Raw genomic sequence first — 20877 nt, 5'->3', positions numbered from 1 at the left:
TTTTCCTGCTTTTGCTTTGTTTTCACATGTGTTTTTCCTCTCCTCTCCTCCGAGTTTGACGCTGTGTGTGTGTGTGTGTGTGTGTGTGCGTGTGTGTGTGTGTGTGTGTGTGTGTGTGATGGCTCGGCCCCTCCCTCATGCCGTATAATTGGTTGACACCTTGTGTATGATTGACAGGAACAGAACGTGAGGCTGATCAGACACTCAAAATGAATGTGTGCGCCTTTAGGCCTATATAATAATTTTAAAATAAAATTAATTCATTATTTCATTATTACATAATGATTTAATTTCTATAGGCTATATATTTAAAAATAGAGTCGGCTCTTCAGATATGCGAGCCAGCTCCCGTCGTTCACCTACAAGAGCCGGCTCTTAGAGCCGACTCATTCGCGAACGACCCATCACTAGTCTGGATGCTTTTCACGCGCACAGACACACACGAAGAATGTGAATGTAAGTACAAACAAGTAAATATTAAAATGTATGTTTAATTTTAGTGTTGTTAAACACTTTAACACAATATTTGTCTTGTGCAGTAGATAGGTAATTACTGTGTACTTGCAAGAAGTTAGTCACTGTGATTTTGCGTTGAGATTTTATTTCAAAAGATTATTGTTAGTCTGAACGCCGTTTTAAGAGGCTGCTTCTTCCCTGAAGTTAGTAATTTTTTACAGATCACAATGTATTGTCCATTTTGTGGCGCTACACTGGAAAGCTGTCCTGCTTTTTGCAGTGCATGTGGTAAAAGCATAACATTTCTGAAAGATAAAGTTCCTGCTGAAAATGAGGCAAGCACGAGTGCAGGTAGGCAACAATACTGCTTGGTGAACTGTCGAGTATAATTTGAGAGATTTCTATATGACAATGTGTTTGAAAGCAGGGAAATCAGAGAGAAGTACAGTGGATTCCTTCATGAAGTTCAGGGCTTTGAAGGAGAAGGAGAGGAAAACATTCTTTACTAAGAAAAGTCAGGAATCAAAGAAGGATAAAAAAAACAGTGAAGGTATCTTTTATATGCCACAATAGGGATGAAGACTATTGTAACTTCCATTTCATAATTACTTTAAAGGGTAGTTAGAATCATGATTCCCCCTAACCCATATTTGTTTCCTATGGAATTCAGTCCAGTTGTGGAATTGAGAAAATAAAGATATCAACTATTTTCAAAAACATGATTATCTTTAAATCTGTCAGTTTTATTTTCATTGACAAAATAGTTTTTATAAATATTTTATAAAATAGTCACATGCCCCAAGTTAAAGCTAATTTAAAATTTCAGTTTGTGACACTTAACTTTGTTTTTCCGTTCTTTTCATGTGTAGATTTATGTTGGAGTTATGTGGAGACATGGTGGTGTTCTAAAGCCTATCAGAGGGAAGACCCTGCCTCTTGATGTTCAACCTAATTGGTCATCTGAGCAACTTTTAATTGCAGCTGAAAAGAAAGAGATTTTAATCAGGATATGGAAGAGGGCCCCTATGTATTACTGTACCCAGATGGTTCAGAGGTGAAAAACATTCCAGGAACAAACACCCCTTTCAAACTACACCTGTACAAAGAAGCAATTGGAAAGGCTTATCAAAGAATAACACTGTTTATAAGCACATTTCAAGACTTTTTAGCCAATGGTAAGCATATTTAATTTAATGAAAATCTTACAAAGACATAATGTATAAAACACTATTTACACGAATGGGTTTAAATCAAAGTGAATTTATTACTTTCATTGTTGTTTGAAGACTGCTCTGGGGATTCTTCTAGCGAAGACAGTGAAGTGCAAGTAAAGTCTACCTCTCACAGTCCGCATTATGAGAGTGACACTTTGGTGGGTGCATTTAATTGCATGTCTCCTTACATAACGTTTAATTTTAACTCATTTTAACAAGTGGCTTTTTTTCTTTCTTTTTTTTACAGATATGGGATGTTCCAGATGAAGCAAGCACACCAAATGCAGGAAGCACATCAAACAGGTATTAGCATAGTTAACAAGACATTATTTGGAGGTTAGGAGTGGAGTTGTTCAAATTAATTCACAGTAGTTGTTTTTCAGACCCCCTGATCTCTCTCTGCCTTTTTTGGACCAAGTAAGTTCATAATTGTTCATACCTTGCAAAGTTACTTTGTTACAACAAATGAAAATTTTTATTTTGTCTTTATAATTGTCAGTTATAATGTTATTTTAATAATTGTTATATTTCTGACAAATCTAGGAAGCAGGAAAAAAAGGAACAAATATCCAAGAGAACAGACATGGCCAACAAAAGTGCTACACGTAAACTGCTTGTATTGTTTCAAAAAATAAATGAATTGCTTTACAAGTAGCCTACAATTACTTTTGTATGTCAATGGATGTAGATTCCTGTTAATCTGTCTTTTTACAGCAATTACACGCGTCTCTATGCCCCAATAATAATCGAAAGTGACTCGGAAGTGTCCGATGATAGCAGACAACATGTTCAAGAAGAAAGGTACTTAATTAGATTCCTCCGTAAGGAGGGAATCTATTGTATTTGTCAGTTTTATTATTATTATTAGATTCCTCCGTAAGGAGGGAATCTATTGTATTTGTCAGTTTTATTATTATTATTAGATTCCTCCGTAAGGAGGGAATCTATTGTATTTGACGGTTTTATTATTATTATTAGATTCCTCTGTAAGGAGGGAATCTATTGTATTTGACGGTTTTATTATTATTATTATTATTATTATTATTATTATTATTCCTCTTCTCCTTGAGCCCAAATAGCTCAAAAAGTCACTGGTCAAAAATTTTCTAAATTGGCACATTGATACTCCATGCCAACGGGTACCCCCAAACCAAGAATGGTCAACATTCGCCCATAGGTGGCGCTACAGGCCACGCCCAAAAAACAAAATTTCAAAGTGATATAATTTCCACCCCATTTGTCCAAATCTTCTGAAACTTTGTAAACATGCCTCATTTCTCATGGGAAACAAAAAAGCCTCAAGGACCCATACTTCTGCCATTATGGATTTTCCTGTACAGTGAAAATTTTGGAAAACCTACAAAACTCTTCTTCTCCTGAACCTCAGCTCCAATTGACTTGGAATTTGGCACACGTGTGTAGTATGTATGTCTTTCCAAACTTTACTTAGCAAAAATGAATACAATACAAAATGGCTGAAATGGACGTGTTTCTGTAAATGTACACACAAAAGATGATCAAAAATTTTAAAAATCCCATTGATTTACAATGGCTGAGCAAAAGTGCCCCCTCTACTGGACAAATACGGTCCACATGTAAAATCCCATTCACTTACATTGGCTGAGCAAATGGCTCCCTCTACTGGAGTAACTCTGTCTACCACATGCAGCTCTTCTGTAGTAATCTCTCTAATGAAGCATTTCGGTCTCCTAGTGGGTGGAGCTCCAGACTTAGACTACAGAAGACATTTTGCGTCTGCACGGAGGTATGTCAAATCAATTGTGTGTCTTAATGCTTTCCAGTTTGAACATTCAAGCGATTTTACACTATTCAACTCAACAAAGGCAAAACAACTCAAATAAATGTTTTCGAGCAGTTTGTGTGACACAGCGAGCGAGCCGCGTCGCGTCTAACGTTCGCACGCCGATGAGAGTTCGCTTTCCCTTCTTGCGTTTGAACGGACAATTTCATACACCAAAATACATGATATATTGGGGTGTCTGTTATGTATCAAGTGAACAAACAGTTGATAAAGAAATCGGGTATCAATATATTGAATTATGAATTATTGAAGGGGTCTAGTGATGCCGCTGTGATGTCCTGTTAGATTTTTCTCTATCGAGACAGCGTTAACGTATCAAAACTTCCGAGTATGATGTTGTTTAATTGTCTCACAACACGCAATCCTCGAGGCGAGATCATTTTTGCTCGCATCTTCACGAAGGTTTGTTGGTTGTGCACAATGGTTGCCTGTTTGAACATTCAAGCGATTATACACTATTCAACTCAACAAAGGCAAAACAACTCAAATAAATGTTTTCGAGCAGTTTGTGTGACACAGCGAGCGAGCCGCGTCGCGACTAACGCTCGCACGCCGATGAGAGTTCGCTTTCACAGCTTCATGCGTTTGAACGGACAATTTCATTCACCAAAATACATGATATATTGGGGTGTCTGTTATGTATCAAGTGAACAAACAGTTGATAAAGAAATTGGGTATCAATATATTTAATTATGAATTATTGTGAACAACACGGATGCCGCTGTGGTGTCCTGTTAAGATTTTTCTCTCGAAACAGCGTTAACAGCTTAAACAAAATACTGCGTTATTTTTGCACATACAGATACATTTAATACATCGTCACAAACTATGAAAGTTGTACTTTTATTTGTTGTAAAATAAAGAAAATAAACCGTGTGCTCTTTGTCTAAGCGAATATCTTTCTGAAACACGTCACAAAAACTTACACAAACATGAAACATATGTCTAAAGAAAGTAGGGATGGGCTGATCAATCCTAACGTATCAAAACTTCCGAGAATGATGTTGTTTAATTGTCTCTGACAACACGCAAACCGCGAGGCGAGATCATTTTTGCTCGCATCTTCACGAAGGTTTGTCGGTTGTATACAATGTTTTCCAGTTTGAACATTCAAGCGATTTTACACTATTCAACTCAACAAATGTCAAAACAACTCAAATACATGTTTGCGAGCAGATTGTGTGACACAGCGAGCCGCGTCGCGTCTAACTCACGCACTCCGATGTCTTTCGCTGCTGCTTGCGTCTGAACGGACAATTTCATACAACAGAGTGTCAAAATACATGATATATTGAGGAGTCTGTTATGTCTCAAGTGAACAAACAGTTGAGAAAGAAATCTGGAATAATTATATTTTATTCTGGCATTATTCCAGATGACGTCCTGCTATATTTTTCTCTCGAAACAGCGGAAACAACTTAAACAAAATACTGCGTCATTTTTGCCCATACAGAAACATGCAAGACATCATTACGAACTATGAAATGTGTACTTTTATTTGTGTACACTTACAATAACAACAAAACCTTGTGCTTTTGTAAAATAAATAAACAGGGTGCTCATCTGTCTTCGCGATTATTTTTCTGAAACACGTCACAAAATTCAAGTGAACAAAATCAACCATTCACGCAGTCTGTATTTTATCATCTCACAATGAATACAAATGCAACAAGCATGGCACAAAACAAAAATAATGATACTTCTCAGTTCTCAAAAGATTAAACTGAACTGTGCCTTAAGTATCGTATCATGCGATAAAAGCCTCTTAAAGAGACAGTAACAATTTAGCCTTCGTCCTGAACATAGACATTCCCAAGTAATTGAGAAGTACAAATGGTATTGTTTTAAGTTTTTTTATTTCTCTCTTACCTTGTAAAATGCCACGTTTTTGAATGGCATGTAAAAACAATCACTCCATTTTTTTCACTGGATCTGTTGCTATTTTAATGATTTAAAAATCAAAGCACTGACCATTTAAAGTGTGAGCTTGTAGGCTACATTTTGAAATAGTTATAAACAGTCACAGCTATACAGTGTTATTATGTGCCTAGATAGTCTTTCAAATAAAATTGCTTGTGATATGCTTATGTAAATCACACAAAAAAAACAGAAAAAAAATCTTAAGAGAGAAGTGAAAGTGAAAGTAGAGATTTTCAAAGTGATTTTTCATTCAAAGTGATACAATTTCCACGCCATTTGTCTAAATCTTCTGAAACTTGGTGTACATGCCTCATTCCTCATGGGGAACAAAAAAGCCTTAAGGACCCATAACTTCCACCATGATGGATTTTCCCGTACGTTGAAAATTTGCGAAAACCTAAAAATACTTTTCTTCTCCTGAACCGTAGCTCCAATTGACTTGAAATTTGGTACACATTTGTAGAATGGACATCCTTGAAAACGTTACTTAGGAAAAATGAATGTGATACAAAATGTCTGAAAGGGGCGTGTTTATGTAAATGTCCAAATTTTAACAATATATACCTGTCAATAAATCAAATGTAATTTTGACTGATGGTTTTTCAAACCTAACATGCTTCAAGATGACATCACTCTGAAGTACTGCGCAAAGAATGGCCAACATTCGCCCCTAGCTACAGGCCATGTCGAAATTCCCATTTTCTGGTCTAAAATGTTCTAATTTGGTACAATGGTACTACAGGCCAACAGGAACCCACAAACCAAGAATGGCCGACATTCGCCACTAGGGGCGCTAAAGGCCACGCCAAAATTCCCGTTTTCTGGTCAATTTTTTTTTAATTTGGTGCATTGATACTACAGGCAGACAGGAACCCACAAACCAAGAATGGACAACATTCACCCCTAGGGGCGCTACAGGCCATGCCAAAATTCCCATTTTCTGGTCAAAAATGTTCTAATTTGGTACACTGATACTACATGCCAACAGGAACCCACAAACCACAAATGGCCAACATTCAGCCATTAGGGGCGCTACAGGTAATTCCAAAAATCCCATTTTCTGGTCAAACATTTTCTAATTTGGTGTATTGATTCTACAGGCCGACAGGAACCCACAAACCAAGAAAGGCCCACATTCAGCCCCTAGGGGCGCTACAGGCCACTCCAAAATTCCCATTTTCTGGTCAAATATTTTCTAATTTTGTACATTGATACTACAGGCCAACAGGAACCCACAAACCAAGAATGACCAACATTTGCCCATAGGTGGCGCTACAGGCCACGCCCCAAAATTTTTTTTTCCAAATGATATAATATCCACCCCATTTGTCCAATTCTTCTGAAACTTGGTGTACATGCCGCATTTCTCATTGGGAACAAAAAAGCCTCAAGGATCCATAAGGTCCGGTATGGATTTTCCTGTACATTGAAAATGTTTCGTTTAGGAATCAGACGAAGACATGTTTTTTTGAATTCCTTAATTGGGAGGGTTTATCCCCAACCATCTACTGATCAATTTTAAATGATTTGCCATTTTGAGGAGGAATCCGCATTGCTGCTTGCAGCTATATTTATTATTAGATTCCTCCGTAAGGAGGGAATCTATTGTATTTGATGGTTTTATTATTATTAGATTCCTCCGTAAGGAGGGAATCTATTGTATTTGATGGTTTTATTATTATTAGATTCCTCCGTAAGGAGGGAATCTATTGTATTTGTCGGTTTTATTATTAGATTCCTCCGTAGGAGGGAATCTATTGTAATTGATGGTTTTATTATTATTATTATTATTAGATTCCTCCGTAGGAGGGAATCTATTGTAATTGATGGTTTTATTATTATTATTATTATTATTATTATTATTATTATTATTATTATTATTCTTCTCCTTGAGCCCCAATAGCTCAAAAAGTCACTGGTCAAAAATTTTCTAAATTGGCACATTGATACTCCATGCCAACGGGTACCCCCAAACCAAGAATGGCCCACATTCACCCATAGGTGGCGCTACAGGCCACACCCAAAAAAACAAAATTCAAAGTGATACAATTTCCACGCCATTTGTCCAAATCTTCTGAAATTTGGTGTACATGCCTCATTCCTCATGGGGAACAAAAAAGCCTCAAGAACCCATAACTTCCGCCATGATGGATTTTCCCGTACGTTGAAAATTTGCGAAAACCTACAAAACTCTTCTTCTCCTGAACCGTAGCTCCAATTGACTTGAAATTTGGTACACATGTGTAGAATGGACATCCTTGAAAACGTTACTTAGGAAAAATGAATACGATACAAAATGGCTGAAAGGGGCGTGTTTATGTAAATGTCCAAATTTTAACAATATATACGTGTCAATAAATCAAATTTAATTTTGACTGATGGTTTTTCAAACCTAACATGCTTAAAGATGACATCACTCTGAAGTACTGTGCAAAGAATGGCCATGCCAAAATTCCCATTTTCTGGTCAAAAATGTTCTAATTTGGTAAATTAATAGTACAGGCCAACAGGAATCCACAAACCAAGAATGACCGACATACGCCACTAGGGGGCACTACAGGACAAGCCAAAATTCCCATTTTCTGGTCAAAAATGTTCTAATTCGATACAAGAATAGTACAGGCCAACAGGAATCCACAAACCAAGAATGACCGACATTCGCCACTAGGGGCACTACAGGACAAGCCAAAATTCCCATTTTCTGGTCAAAAATTTTCTAATTTGGTACTTTGATACTACAGGCCAACAGGAACCCACATACCAAGTGTGGCCCACATTCAGCCCTTAGGGGCGCTTACAGGCTACTCCAAAATTTCGCTTTCTGGTCAAAAACGTTCTAATTTGGTACATTGATACTGCAGGTCAACAGGAACCCTCAAACCAAGAATGGCCAACATTCGCCTCTAGGGAGCACTACAGGCCATGCCGAAATTCCCATTTTCTGGTCAAAAATGTTCTAATTTGGTACATTAATAGTACAGGCCAAAAGGAATCCACAAACCAAGAATGACCGACATTCACCACTAGGTGGCGCTTAGAGGCCAAGCTCGAAATTCCCATTTTCTGGTCAAAAAGTTATAATTTGGTACATTGATACTACAGGCCAACAGGAACCCACAAACCAAGTATGGCCCACATTCGCCATTAGGGGCGCTACAGGCCACTCCCAAAATTTCGTTTTCTGGTCAAAAATTTTCTAATATGGTACATTGATACTACTGGCCAACAGGAACCCACAAACAAAGAATGGCCAACATTCAGCCTCTAGGGGCACTAGAGGCCACTCGAAATTCCCATTTTATGGTCAAAAATGTTCTAATTTGGTACATTGATACTACAGGTCAACAGGAACCCTCAAACCAAGAATGGCCAACATTCACCCCTAGGGGCGCTACAGGTAATTCCCAAAAGTCCCATTTTCTGGTCAAATATTTTCTAATTATGTACATTGATACTACAGGCCAACAGGAACCCACAAACCAAGAATGGCCCACATTTGCCCATAGGAGGCTTACAGGCCACGCCCCAAAAAATATTTTCAAAGTGATACCATTTCCACGCCATTTATCCAATTCTTTTGAAACTTGGTGTACATGCCTCATTTCTCATTGGGAACAAAAAGCCTCAAGGATCCATAAGGTCCGGTATGGATTTTCCTGTACATTGAAAATGTTTCGCTTTAGGATTCAGACAAAGACATGTTTTTGAATTCCTTAATTGGGAGGGTTTATCCCCAACCATCTACTGATCAATTTTAAATGATTTGCCATTTTGAGGAGGAATCCGCATTGCTGCTTGCAGCTATATTTATTATTATTATTATTATTATTATTATTATTCTTCTCCTTGAGCCCCAATAGCTCAAAAAGTCACTGGTCAAAAATTTTCTAAATTGGCACATTGATACTCCATGCCAACGGGTACCCCCAAACCAAGAATGGTCAACATTCTGCCCATAGGTGGCGCTACAGGCCACGCCCAAAAAACAAAAATTCAAAGTGATATAATTTCCACCCCATTTGTCCAAATCTTCTGAAACTTTGTAAACATGCCTCATTTCTCATGGGGAACAAAAAAGCCTCAAGGACCCATACTTCTGCCATTATGGATTTTCCTGTACAGTGAAAATTTTGGAAAACCTACAAAACTCTTCTTCTCCTGAACCTCAGCTCCAATTGACTTGGAATTTGGCACACGTGTGTAGTATGTATGTCTTTCCAAACGCTACTTAGCAAAAATGAATACAATACAAAATGGCTGAAATGGACGTGTTTATGTAAATGTACACACAAAAGATGATCAAAATTTTTAAAATCCCATTGATTTACAATGGCTGAGCAAAAGTGCTCCCTCTACTGGACAAATATGGTCCACATGTAAAATCCCATTCACTTACATTGGCTGAGCAAAGAGGCTCCCTCTACTGGAGTAACTCTGTCTACCACATGCAGCTCTTCTGTAGCAATCTCTCTAATGAAGCATTTCGGTCTCCTAGTGGGTGGAGCTCCAGACTTAGACTACAGAAGACGTTTTGCGCCTGCATGGAGGTATGTCAAATCAATTGTGTGTCTTAATGCTTTCCAGTTTGAACATTCAAGCTGATTTTACACTATTCAACTCAACAAAGGCAAAACAACTCAAATAAATGTTTTCGAGCAGTTTGTGTGACACAGCGAAGCGAGCAGCGCCGCGTCTAACGCTCGCGACGCCGATGAGAGTTCGCTTCCTTCTTGCGCTTCAACGGACAATTTCATACACCAAAATACATGATATATTGGGGTGTCTGCTATATCTCAAGTGAACAAACAGTTGATAAAGAAATCGGGTATCAATATATTGAATTATGAATTATTGAAGGGGTCTAGTGATGCCGCTGTGATGTCCTGTTAGATTTTTCTCTATCGAGACAGCGTTAACGTATCAAAACTTCCGAGTATGATGTTGTTTAATTGTCTCTGACAACACGCAATCCTCGAGGCGAGATCATTTTTGCTCGCGATCTTCACGAAGGTTTGTTGGTTGTGTACAATGGTTGCCTGCTTGAACATTCTAGCCGATTTTACACTATTCAACTCAACAAAGGCAAAACAACTCAAATAAATGTTTTCGAAAGCAGTTTGTGTGACACAGCGAGCGAGCCGCGTCGCGACTAACGCCGCGACGCCGATGAGAGTTCGCTTCACAGCTTCATGCGTTTGAACGGACAATTTCATACACCAAAATACATGATATATTGGGGTGTCTGTTATGTATCAAGTGAACAAACAGTTGATAAAGAAATTGGGTATCAATATATTTAATTATGAATTATTGTGAACAACACGGATGCCGCTGTGGTGTCCTGTTAAGATTTTTCTCTCGAAACAGCGTTAACAGCTTAAACAAAATACTGCGTTATTTTTGCACATACAGATACATTTAATACATCGTCACAAACTATGAAAGTTGTACTTTTATTTGTTGTAAAATAAAGAAAATATACCGTGTGCTCTTTTGTCTAAGCTTAATATCTTTCTGAAACACATCACAAAAACTTACACAAACATGAAACATATGTCTAAAGAAAGTAGGGATGGGCTGATCAATCCTAACGTATCAAAACTTCCGAGAATGATGTTGTTTAATTGTCTCTGACAACACGCTAAACCGCGAGGCGAGATCATTTTTGCTCGCGATCATCATGAAGGTTTGTCGGTTGTATACAATGTTTGCCTGTTTGAACATTCAAGCCGATTTTACACTATTCAACTCAACAAATGTCAAAACAACTCAAATACATGTTTGCGAAGCTGTTTGTGTGACACAGCGAGCCGCGTCGCTGCCTAACTCACGCGACTCCGATGTCTTTCGCTGCTGCTTAGCGCCTGAACGGACAATTTCATACAACAGAGTGTCAAAATACATGATATATTGAGGAGTCTGTTATGTCTCAAGTGAACAAACAGTTGAGAAAGAAATCTGGAATAACTATATTTTATTCTGGCATTATTCCAGATGACGTCCTGCTATATTTTTCTCTCGAAACAGCGGAAACAACTTAAACAAAATACTGCGTCATTTTTGCCCATACAGAAACATGCAAGACATCATTACTGAACTATGAAATGTGTACTTTTATTTGTGTACACTTACAATAACAACAAAACCTTGTGCTTTTGTAACATAAATAAACAGGGTGCTCAGTCTCTGTCTTCAGCGATTATTTTTCTGAAACACGCCACAAAATTCAAGTGAACAAAATCAACCATTCACTGCAGTCTGTATTTTATCATCTCACAATGAATACAAATGCAACAAGCATGGCACAAAACGAAAATAATGATACTTCTCAGTTCTCAAAAGATTAAACTGAACTGTGCCTTAAGTATCGTATCATGCGATAAAAGCCTCTTAAAGAGACAGTAACAATTTAGCCTTCGTCCTGAACATAGACATTCCCAAGTAATTGAGAAGTACAAATGGTATTATTTTAAGTTTTTTTATTTCTCTCTTACCTTGTAAAATGCCACGCTTTTTGAATGGCATGTAAACACAATCACTCCATTTTTTTCACTGGATCTGTTGCTATTTTAATGATTTAAAAATCAAAGCACTGACCATTTAAAGTGTGAGCTTGTAGGCTACATTTTGAAATAGTTATAAACAGTCACAGCTATACAGTGTTATTATGTGCCTAGATAGTCTTTCAAATAAAATTGCTTGTGATATGCTTATGTAAATCACACAAAAAAAAACAGAAAAAAATCTTAAGAGAGAAGTGAAAGTGAAAGCAGAGATTTTCAAAGTGGTTTTTCATTCAAAGTGATACAATTTCCACGCCATTTGTCTAAATCTTCTGAAACTTGGTGTACATGCCTCATTCCTCATGGGGAACAAAAAGCCTTAAGGACCCATAACTTTCACCATGATGGATTTTCCCGTACGTTGAAAATTTGCTAAAACCTAAAAATACTCTTCTTCTCCTGAACCGTAGCTCCAATTGACTTGAAATTTGGTACACATTTGTAGAATGGACATCCTTGAAAACATTACTTAGGAAAAATGAATGTGATACAAAATGTCTGAAAGGGGCGTGTTTATGTAAATGTCCAAATTTTAACAATATATACCTGTCAATAAATCAAATGTAATTTTGACTGATGGTTTTTCAAACCTAACATGCTTCAAGATGACATCACTCTGAAGTACTGCGCAAAGAATGGCTCGACATTCTGCCCCTAGGGGGCTTACAGGCCATGTCGAAATTCCCATTTTCTGGTCTAAAATGTTCTAATTTGGTACAATGGTACTACAGGCCAACAGGAACCCACAAACCAAGAATGGCCGACATTCGCCACTAGGGGGCTTAAAGGCCACGCAAAATTCCCGCTTTCTGGTCAAATTTTTTTTAATTTGGTACATTGATAATACAGGCAGACAGGAACCCACAAACCAAGAATGGACAACATTCACCCCTAGGGGCGCTACAGGCCATGCCAAAATTCCCATTTTCTGGTCAAAAATTTTCTAATTTGGTACACTGATACTACATGCCAACAGGAACCCACAAACCACTGAATGGCCAACATTCAGCCATTAGGGGCGCTACAGGTAATTCCAAAAATCCCATTTTCTGGTCAAACATTTTCTAATTTGGTGTATTGATTCTACAGGCCAACAGGAACCCACAAACCAAGAAAGGCCCACATTCAGCCCCTAGGGGGCGCTACAGGCCACTCCAAAATTCCCATTTTCTGGTCAAATATTTTCTAATTTTGTACATTGATACTACAGGCCAACAGGAACCCACAAACCAAGAATGACCAACATTTGCCCATAGGTGGCGCTACAGGCCACGCCTCCAAATTTTTTTTTCAAAATGATATAATATCCACCCCATTTGTCCAATTCTTCTGAAACTTGGTGTACATGCCGCATTTCTCATTGGGAACAAAAAGCCTCAAGGATCCATAAGGTCCGGTATGGATTTTCCTGTACATTGAAAAATGTTTTGTTTAGGAATCAGACTAAGACATGTTTTTTTGAATTCCTTAATTGGGAGGGTTTATCCCCAACCATCTACTGATCAATTTTAAATGATTTGCCATTTTGAGGAGGAATCACGATTGCTGCTTGCAGCTATATTTATTATTATTATTATTATTATTATTATTCTTCTCCTTGAGCCCCAATAGCTCAAAAAGTCACTGGTCAAAAATTTTCTAAATTGGCACATTGATACTCCATGCCAACGGGTACCCCCAAACCAAGAATGGCCCACATTCGCCCATAGGTGGCGCTACAGGCCACGCCCAAAAAAACAAAATTCAAAGTGATACAATTTCCACGCCATTTGTCCAAATCTTCTGAAATTTGGTGTACATGCCTCATTCCTCATGGGGAACAAAAAAGCCTCAAGAACCCATAACTTCCGCCATGATGGATTTTCCCGTGACGTTGAAAATTTGCGTAAAACCTACAAAACTCTTTCTTCTCCTGAACCGTAGCTCCAATTGACTTGAAATTTGGTACACATGTGTAGAATGGACATCCTTGAAAACGTTACTTAGGAAAAATGAATACGATACAAAATGGCTGAAAGGGGCGTGTTTATGTAAATGTCCAAATTTTAACAATATATACGTGTCAATAAATCAAATGTAATTTTGACTGATGGTTTTTCAAACCTAACATGCTTAAAGATGACATCACTCTGAAGTACTGTGCAAAGAATGGCCATGCTAAAATTCCCATTTTCTGGTCAAAAATGTTCTAATTTGGTAAATTAATAGTACAGGCCAACAGGAATCCACAAACCAAGAATGACCGACATACGCCACTAGGGGCACTACAGGACAAGCCAAAATTCCCATTTTCTGGTCAAAAATGTTCTAATTCGGTACAAGAATAGTACAGGCCAACAGGAATCCACAAACCAAGAATGACCGACATTCGCCACTAGGGGCACTACAGGACAAGCCAAAATTCCCATTTTCTGGTCAAAAATTTTCTAATTTGGTACTTTGATACTACAGGCCAACAGGAACCCACATACCAAGTGTGGCCCACATTCAGCCCTTAGGGGGCTTACAGGCTACTCCAAAATTTCGCTTTCTGGTCAAAAACGTTCTAATTTGGTACATTGATACTGCAGGTCAACAGGAACCCTCAAACCAAGAATGGCCAACATTCAGCCCCTAGGGGCACTACAGGCCATGCCGAAATTCCCATTTTCTGGTCAAAAATGTTCTAATTTGGTACATTAATAGTACAGGCCAAAAGGAATCCACAAACCAAGAATGACCGACATTCACCACTAGGTGGCGCTAGAGGCCAAGCCGAAATTCCCATTTTCTGGTCAAAAAAGTTATAATTTGGTACATTGATACTACAGGCCAACAGGAACCCACAAACCAAGTATGGCCCACATTCGCCATTAGGGGGCTTACAGGCCACTCCCAAAATTTCGTTTTCTGGTCAAAAATTTTCTAATATGGTACATTGATACTACTGGCCAACAGGAACCCACAAACAAAGAATGGCCAACATTCAGCCCCTAGGGGGCACTAGAGGCCACGCTGAAATTCCCATTTTATGGTCAAAAATGTTCTAATTTGGTACATTGATACTACAGGTCAACAGGAACCCTCAAACCAAGAATGGCCAACATTCACCCCTAGGGGCGCTACAGGTAATTCCCAAAAGTCCCATTTTCTGGTCAAATATTTTCTAATTATGTACATTGATACTACAGGCCAACAGGAACCCACAAACCAAGAATGGCCCACATTTGCCCATAGGAGGCGCTACAGGCCACGCCCCCAAAAAATATTTTCAAAGTGATACCATTTCCACGCCATTTAACCAATTCTTTTGAATCTTGGTGTACATGCCTCATTTCTCATTGGGAACAAAAACGCCTCAAGGATCCATAAGGTATGATGGATTTTCCTGTAGACTGAAAATGTTTCGTTTAGGATTCAGACAGAAATACATGTTTTTTGGATTCATCCATTGAGAGGGTTTAACCCCAACCCTCTACTGATCAATTTTAAATGATTTGCCATTTCGAGGAGGAATCCGCATTGCTGCTTTGCAGCTATATTTATTATTATTATTATTATTATTCTTCTCCTTGAGCCCAAATAGCTCAAAAAGTCACTGGTCAAAAGTTTTCTAAATTGGCACATTGATAGTCCATGCCAACGGGTACCCCCAAACCAAGAATGGTCAACATTCGCCCATAGGTGGCGCTACAGGCCACGCCCAAAAAAAATATTTTCAAAGTGATACCATTTCCACGCCATTTGTCCAAATCTTCTGAAACTTGGTGTACATGCCTCATTTCTCATGGGGAACAAAAAAGCCTCAAGAACCCATAACTTCCGCCATGATGGATTTTCCCGTACGGTGAAAATTTGCGAAAACCTACAAAACTCTTCTTCTCCTGAACCGTAGCTCCAATTGACTTGAAATTTGGTACACATTTGTAGAATGGACATCCTTGAAAACGTTACTTAGGAAAAACGAATACGATACAAAATGGCTGAAAGGGGCGTGTTTATGTAAATGTCCAAATTTTAACAATATATACGTGTCAATAAATCAAATGTAATTTTGACTGATGGTTTTTCAAACCTAACATGCTTCAAGATGACATCACTCTGAAGTACTGCGCAAAGAATGGCCAACATTCGCCACTAGGGGGCGCTACAGGCCATGACGAAATTCCCATTTTCTGGTCTAAAATGTTCTAATTTGGTACAATGGTACTACAGGCCAACAGGAACCCACAAACCAAGAATGGCCGACATTCAGCCACTAGAGGGCTTAAAGGCCACGGCAAAATTCCCGTTTTCTGGTCAATTTTTTTTTCATTTGGTACATTGATACTACAGGCAGACAGGAACCCACAAACCAAGAATGGACAACATTCACCCCTAGGGGGCGCTACAGGCCATGCCAAAATTCCCATTTTCTGGTCAAAAATGTTCTAATTTGGTACACTGATACTACATGCCAACAGGAACCCACAAACCACAAATGGCCAACATTTGCCATTAGGGGGCGCTACAGGTAATTCCCAAAAGTCCCATTTTCTGGTCAAACATTTTCTAATTTGGTATATTGATTCTACAGGCCGACAGGAACCCACAAACCAAGAAAGCCCCACATTCGCCCCTAGGGGGAGCTACAGGCCACTCCAAAATTCCCATTTTCTGGTCAAATATTTTCAAATTTTGTACATTGATACTACAGGTCAACAGGAACCCACAAACCAAGAATGACCCACATTTGCCCATAGGTGGCGCTACAGGCCACGCCCCAAAAAAATTTGTTCAAAGTGATATAATATTCACCCCATTTGTCTAATTCTTCTGAAACTTGGTGTACATGCCGCATTTCTCATTGGGAACAAAAAAGCCTCAAGGATCCATAAGGTCCAGTATGGATTTTCCTGTACATTGAAAATGTTTCGTTTAGGAATCAGACGAAGACATGTTTTTTTGAATTCCTTAATTGGGAGGGTTTTTTCCCCAACCATCTACTGATCAATTTTAAATGATTTGCCATTTTGAGGAGGAATCCGCATTGCTGCTTGCAGCTATATTTATTATTATTATTCTCCTTGAGCCCCAATATCTCAAAAAGTCACTGGTCAAAAGTTTTCTAAATTGGCACATTGATACTCCATGCTAACGGGTACCCCCAAACCAAGAATGGTCAACATTCGCCCCTAGGGGACGCTACAGGCCATGCCCAAAAAATAGATTTTCAAAGTGATACCATTTCCACGCCATTTGTCCAAATCTTCTGAAACTTGGTGTACATGCCTCATTTCTCATGGGGAACAAAAAAGCCTCAAGAACCCATAACTTCCGCCATGATGGATTTTTCCGTATGTTGAAAATTTGCGAAAACCTACAAAACTCTTCTTCTCCTGAACCGTAACTCCAATTGACTTGAAATTTGGTACACATGTGTAGAATTGAAGTCTTTGAAAACGTTACTTAGGAAAAATGAATACGATACAAAATGGCTGAAAGGGGCGTGTTTATGTAAATGTCCAAATTGTAACAATATATACCTGTCAATAAATCAAATGTAATTTTGACTGATGGTTTTTCAAACCTAACATGCTTCAAGATGACATCACTCTGAAGTACTGCGCAAAGAATGGCCAACATTCGCCCCTAGGGGGCGCTAAAGGCCACGCCAAAATTCCCATTTTCTGGTCAGATTTTTTTTTTATTTGGTACATTGATACTACAGGCAGACAGGAACCCACAAACCAAGAATGGACAACATTCACCCCTAGGGGGCGCTACAGGCCATGCCAAAATTCCCATTTTCTGGTCAAAAATGTTCTAATTTGGTACACTGATACTACATGCCAACAGGAACCCACAAACCACGAATGGCCAACATTCTCCATTAGGGGGCGCTACAGGTAATTCCAAAAAATCCCATTTTCTGGTCAAATATTTTCTAATTTGGTACACTGATACTACATGCCAACAGGAACCCACAAACCACGAATGGCCAACATTCTCCATTAGGGGGCGCTACAGGTAATTCCAAAAAATCCCATTTTCTGGTCAAATATTTTCTAATTTTGTACATTGATACTACAGGCCAACAGGAACCCACAAACCAAGAATGACCAACATTTGCCCATAGGTGACGCTACAGGCCACGCCCCCAAATTTTTTTTTTCTCCTTTTGTTTAAGGACACGGAGAATCTTTGATGGTCCAGCAAATAGGAGATTTCTCACCTTTAACAGTGCAGGTAAATTATTTACTTAAATCTACTTTTTATCTGCCCTGGTCATAATTGTCTTGTTTTATACTAACTGGACAAAAACAATTTACTATAGCTGCCAGAGAAGATGAATACTTTCTTGCGGGGCAGATGATTGCAGTTTCTATTGTTCACGGTGGTCCAGGTCCTCGCTTCCTCTCAGATATGCTATACAATCACCTCACTGGAAGGACTGACATTAATGGAACAGTTGAAGATATAACAGATGAGACCATGAAGGCAGCTTTACTTGAGGTGCATTAAATTTGTATTTAAGCTCATTTTAAGATTTTTTTGTGTGTGTGTGTAATAATGGTTTAAGGATTAATAGTTACAATATTTTTTTGGTATTTGCTTTAAGAAAAATGTATTAGAATTGAATTGCTCCTTTTGAATGTGTCCTATTTACCAGATATCTAGTGCAGCATCTTTGGATGAATTACACATGCTTATGGATAAGTATGCCAGCTTGCTGCAGACTGCTGGATGTTTTGATTACCCACAAAGTGTAGAAGGCAAAGAAAACATTGTTAAGGATTTCATACAGTGGTACATAATTTACAGAAACCAATACTCCGTACAAAGGTAAGTTGGTTCCTAATTTGAGAGCATATTATCATTATTCATATCATCATTATTGTCATTACTTTGTTTTGCTTCCAGATTTACACCTGGAACAACATCCAAGTGTATTCAGACCCTACATGTGCTACAATGTTGAGAAACTAACACCTGAATCACTGGAGGCTGTCTTCAAGGCTCAGCTCAGTGAAGTTGGTAGCACCAGACAACACGAAGAAACAAGGATTCTAGGATACTGGAGAGACTATCTGCTTGACACTGGAGGTAAAGGATTGAACATCATATTTTATTGTTGTTTTGTACATATTTCATAATATTCCATTGCTTTTTTTTGTGCTTTTTTTCAGAACAAGAAACTGGAATCTCCCTCCAGGACATCCTGATGTTTGCTACAGGACTGGATTCACTGCCTCCTTCAACAATTGAGCCTCAGCCCCAACTGACTTTTGAGAGGACTTCTAAATTTCCCATTGCCAGCACATGTGCCAATACAATCAAATTGCCAATGTCCAAAAGCTATGAAGAGTTCAAAAATGCAATGGACTTTGGTATCCAAAACTCACCTGAGTTCAGCCAAAAATGAAACTTCTGTCAGTAATTACTCGCCCTCATGTTGTTCCAACCCCGTAAGACTTTCGTTCATCTTCGGAACACAAATTAAGATATTTTTGATTACATCTGAGAGCTGGATCACTCCTCCATAGGCTTCTAAGGGATTGAAACTTAAGATTGAGCCACTGTAGTCACTTGGACGATTTCTTTCGATTTCGTCGATTTCTTTAATAACTTTTCTGGTCCGGCAAGTTTCAATCCCTTAGAAGCCTATGGAGGAGTGATCCAGCTCTCAGATGAACGAAAGTCTTATGGGTTGGAACAACATGAGGGTGAGTAATTACTGACAGAAGTTTCATTTTTGGGTGAACTATCCCTTTAAATGCGGGCCATGTTTTTTAAAGTTATATAGTTCTCCACACCAGTCTCCCAGGTGTGAGGTGTAGTCAGATTGCTTTGAGCGTGCAGTTCTTCAAAGTTTGCCTGAAGCTGTTCATCTTGACATGTACTAAGAGTAGGTTCAATGAAAAACTGGTTCAAGTCTTCCTCTGAGACACTGAAATCCGCATTCTCTCCCATTAAACCTTTAAGTGAAAGAGGAAAAAGTTTGGTGTGAAAACTAAAGGTACAGCGATAAAGGTTAATTTGTATTTAATTATAAATTCTATCTTTTCCCCAAAATAAAACTGTCTACTAAACTTCATCAATCCAAAGTTGAATGACTTTTTTCTGTGGAATAGAATGTTAGCCACAATCTCCTTTCAGTTTAATTTTACAAAAGAACACAATGAAAGTAAACAGTGAGTGAGACTAACATTGTGTATCATATCAAATATTTGTGTTATATGGAAGTAAGACATATGGCTTTAGAACAACATTATGGTGAGTTTGAAGTTGTATGTTAAATATAATTTTAACAATTTGATTACAAAATGCAAATAAGTTAAATATTTAATATAGTCATATACTGACCTGTGTGGAAGAGCGTACATTGCATCTGGTTTACCAGAAGGACAGCGAGACTGTTTAACTGCCCTAATGGTGTGAGTGTTCCAAATTTCTTTGCATTCATTAAGGTCCATCTGTAGCACACTTAAAAACACAAAACGCACCAAGCATATGTGCTCATGACTGCCATTAAAGAGTTGCCTCTCTTTCAAGTCATTCAGAAGATCCATCCAGAACTGAGTCCTGTGTAAATAAACCAACAATATCAACATCCCTTTTAGACGTTTAGGCCCGGTTTCACAGACAGGTCTTAGAATAAGCCAGGATTAGGCCTTAGTTCACTTAGGGCATTTAAGTAGCTTTTATAAACACGTCCCAGAACAAAAACATTACTGGTGTGCATCTTGTGACAAAACAATGGCACTGACATTTTTTAAGGTCCTGGAAGTGCAAGTTGCTCTCATTTAAAACAGCTCAAACATGCATTTTAGTCTAGGACAAGCCTTGTCCGTGAAGCTGGGAATTAATTTAATAGGTTATTTTCTAATGTATAATTGATTATTAAACTAAAATTCAGCAAGAAAAACCCTTAAATATCATA

The 20877-nt window shown here is 38.4% G+C and overlaps 2 protein-coding genes across 2 annotated transcripts in view; one reads left to right on the top strand and one right to left on the bottom strand.

The window, feature by feature from the left end:
* LOC127648266 (interferon-induced very large GTPase 1-like) overlaps positions 1 to 20877 on the bottom strand; it is a 399776-nt gene that overhangs the window by 52402 nt on the left and 326497 nt on the right. The gene's annotated exons all lie outside the window — the stretch shown is intronic.
* Positions 1466 to 19504, top strand: LOC127648194 (G2/M phase-specific E3 ubiquitin-protein ligase-like). The gene is made up of 11 exons (XM_052132777.1): positions 1466 to 1631; positions 1743 to 1828; positions 1918 to 1973; positions 2054 to 2087; positions 2214 to 2275; positions 2385 to 2471; positions 18124 to 18182; positions 18271 to 18449; positions 18607 to 18779; positions 18858 to 19040; positions 19124 to 19504. The coding sequence occupies exons 1-10, from the start codon at positions 1466 to 1468 to the stop codon at positions 18913 to 18915; spliced, it is 960 nt and encodes a 319-aa protein (XP_051988737.1). The 3' UTR covers positions 18916 to 19040; positions 19124 to 19504.

Source organism: Xyrauchen texanus, chromosome 8 (genome assembly GCF_025860055.1).
Source record: "Xyrauchen texanus isolate HMW12.3.18 chromosome 8, RBS_HiC_50CHRs, whole genome shotgun sequence".
Taxonomy (NCBI): domain Eukaryota; kingdom Metazoa; phylum Chordata; class Actinopteri; order Cypriniformes; family Catostomidae; genus Xyrauchen; species Xyrauchen texanus.
The sequence above is the reverse complement of the archived record's forward strand: the minus strand, read 5'-3'. Positions and strand labels throughout refer to the sequence as shown.